The following is a 1833-nucleotide window of genomic DNA, read 5'->3' on the forward strand; positions in this document are numbered from 1 at the left end:
GGAAGAGGAAGAGGAAGAGGAAGAGGAAGAGGAAGAAAATGGAAGAGGAAGAGGATAAGGGGGAGGAGGAAGAAGAGAAAGAGGAAGAAGATGGAAGAGAAAAAAGAAGAGCAGGAGAAAGAGAAGGAAAATGAAAGAGAAAGAGGAAGAGGACAAGGAGAAGGAGGAAGAGGAAAAAGATGAGGACAAGGAGGAGGAGGAAGATGGAAGAGGAAGAAGAGGAAGAAAACAGAAGAGGACAAGAGGAAGAGGATGAGGAGGAGGAAGAGGAAGAAAAGGAGGAAAACGGAAGAGGAAGAGGAGAAGGAGGAGGAGGAAGATGGAAGAGGAAGAGGAGGAGGAGAAAGAGGAAAGAAAAAGAGGAAGAGGAAGAAAATAGAAGAGGAAGAGGACAAGGAAGAAGAGGAAGATGAAAGAGGAAGAAGAGGAAAGAAGAAGAGAATGAGGAAGAGGAGGAAGAGGAATAAAAGGGAGACAAGGAGGAGGAGGAAGACGGAAGAGGAAGAAGAGGAGGAAAACAGAAGAGGACAAGGAGGAAGAGGAAGAGGAGGAGGAAGAGGAGGAAGAAAATGAGGACAAGGGGGAGAAGGAAGATGAAAGAGGAAGAGGAGGAAAATGGGAGAGGACAAGGAGGAGGAGGAAGCGGAAGAGGAGCAGAAGGAAGATGGAAGAGGAAAAAGAGCAGGAGGAAGAGCAGGAAGATGAAAGAGGAAGAGGAAGAAGACAAGGACAAAGAGAAGGAGGAAGATGAGAGAAAGAGGAGGAAAAGAGGAAGAGAACGAGGAGGAGAAGGAGGAGGAAAATGAAAGAGGAAGAGGAGGAAAACGAAAGACAAAGAGGACAAGGAGGAAGAGGAAGAGGAAGAGGAAGAGGAAGAGGAAGAGGAAGAGGAAGAGGAAGAGGAAGAGGAAGAGGAAGAGGAAGAGGAAGAGGAAGGGGGGTGCAGACGGACGTGGGGTCGTTGGCGAGGTTGAGGAAGAGGCAGACGTTCCCCATGGCGCCGTTCTCCTCGAAGTCCGACTTGAAGAAGCGCGCCGTCTCCATGTTCACCTGCGGCACGGGGCGCTGTGGGGCTCAGCACGCCCCACATCGCCCCACATCAGCGCCCCACATCAGCGCCCCACATCAGCGCCCCACGGCGCCCGCTCACCCCCATGGCGGCGAAGACGATGGCGAAGTTGTCCTCGTGGAAGTCCATCACATCTTTGGACTTCTTCACCAGGCCGGCCTGCCGGCAGATCTGCGCCGCCAGCTGGGGGGCGACGGCACGCCGTGGGGCACGCCGTGGGGCACGCCATGGGGCACACCATGGGGCACGCCGTGGGGCCACAGCAGCACCAGCCCCACAGCACAGCCCCGTGACGCTGCCCCACAGTACGGCCCGACGGCACTGCCCCATGGCATGGCTCCGTGGAACAGCCCCACGGCGCTGCCCCATAGAACAGTCCCACCATGACCCTGCTCTGTCCCCATCCCTGTCCCCCTCCCTGACCCCAGCCACGTTCCCACCCGCCTCTGTCCCCTCCCTGCCCCCTTCCCATCTCACCCCTCCCCTACTCGTCCCCGTCCCCGTATCCACCCCCAACCCCTCACTATGGGGCACAGGAGCGCACTATGCGGCGGACACGCCTCGTTGTGGGGCACAGAGCCACACGATGGGGCACATCACCCCGCTATGGGGTACAGCGCGGCGCTGTGGGGCGGACCCACCTCGTTGTGGGGCAGGCCGGCGGCCGAGAAGATGGGGATTTTCTGCCCGCGGGCGATGCTGTTCATGACGTCGATGGGCGCAATGCCGGTCTGGATCATCTCGGCCGGGTACGTGCGGCCATG

General features: G+C 57.6%; 1 protein-coding gene across 1 annotated transcript in view; it reads right to left on the reverse strand.

Moving 5' to 3' along the window:
- The window catches only part of ATP6V1B1 (ATPase H+ transporting V1 subunit B1), a 15575-nt gene that overhangs the window by 9681 nt on the left and 4061 nt on the right, over positions 1-1833 (reverse strand). Inside the window, exons 3-5 of the mRNA XM_021395523.1 lie at positions 1711-1829; positions 1151-1252; positions 953-1050 (exon numbers count right to left, since the gene is read on the reverse strand). Of these exons, the coding sequence (XP_021251198.1) occupies positions 953-1050; positions 1151-1252; positions 1711-1829 (319 nt within the window). The remainder of the gene's footprint in view (positions 1-952; positions 1051-1150; positions 1253-1710; positions 1830-1833) is intronic.

This window comes from Numida meleagris, chromosome 4 (genome assembly GCF_002078875.1).
Source record: "Numida meleagris isolate 19003 breed g44 Domestic line chromosome 4, NumMel1.0, whole genome shotgun sequence".
Classification (NCBI taxonomy): Eukaryota; Metazoa; Chordata; class Aves; order Galliformes; family Numididae; genus Numida; species Numida meleagris.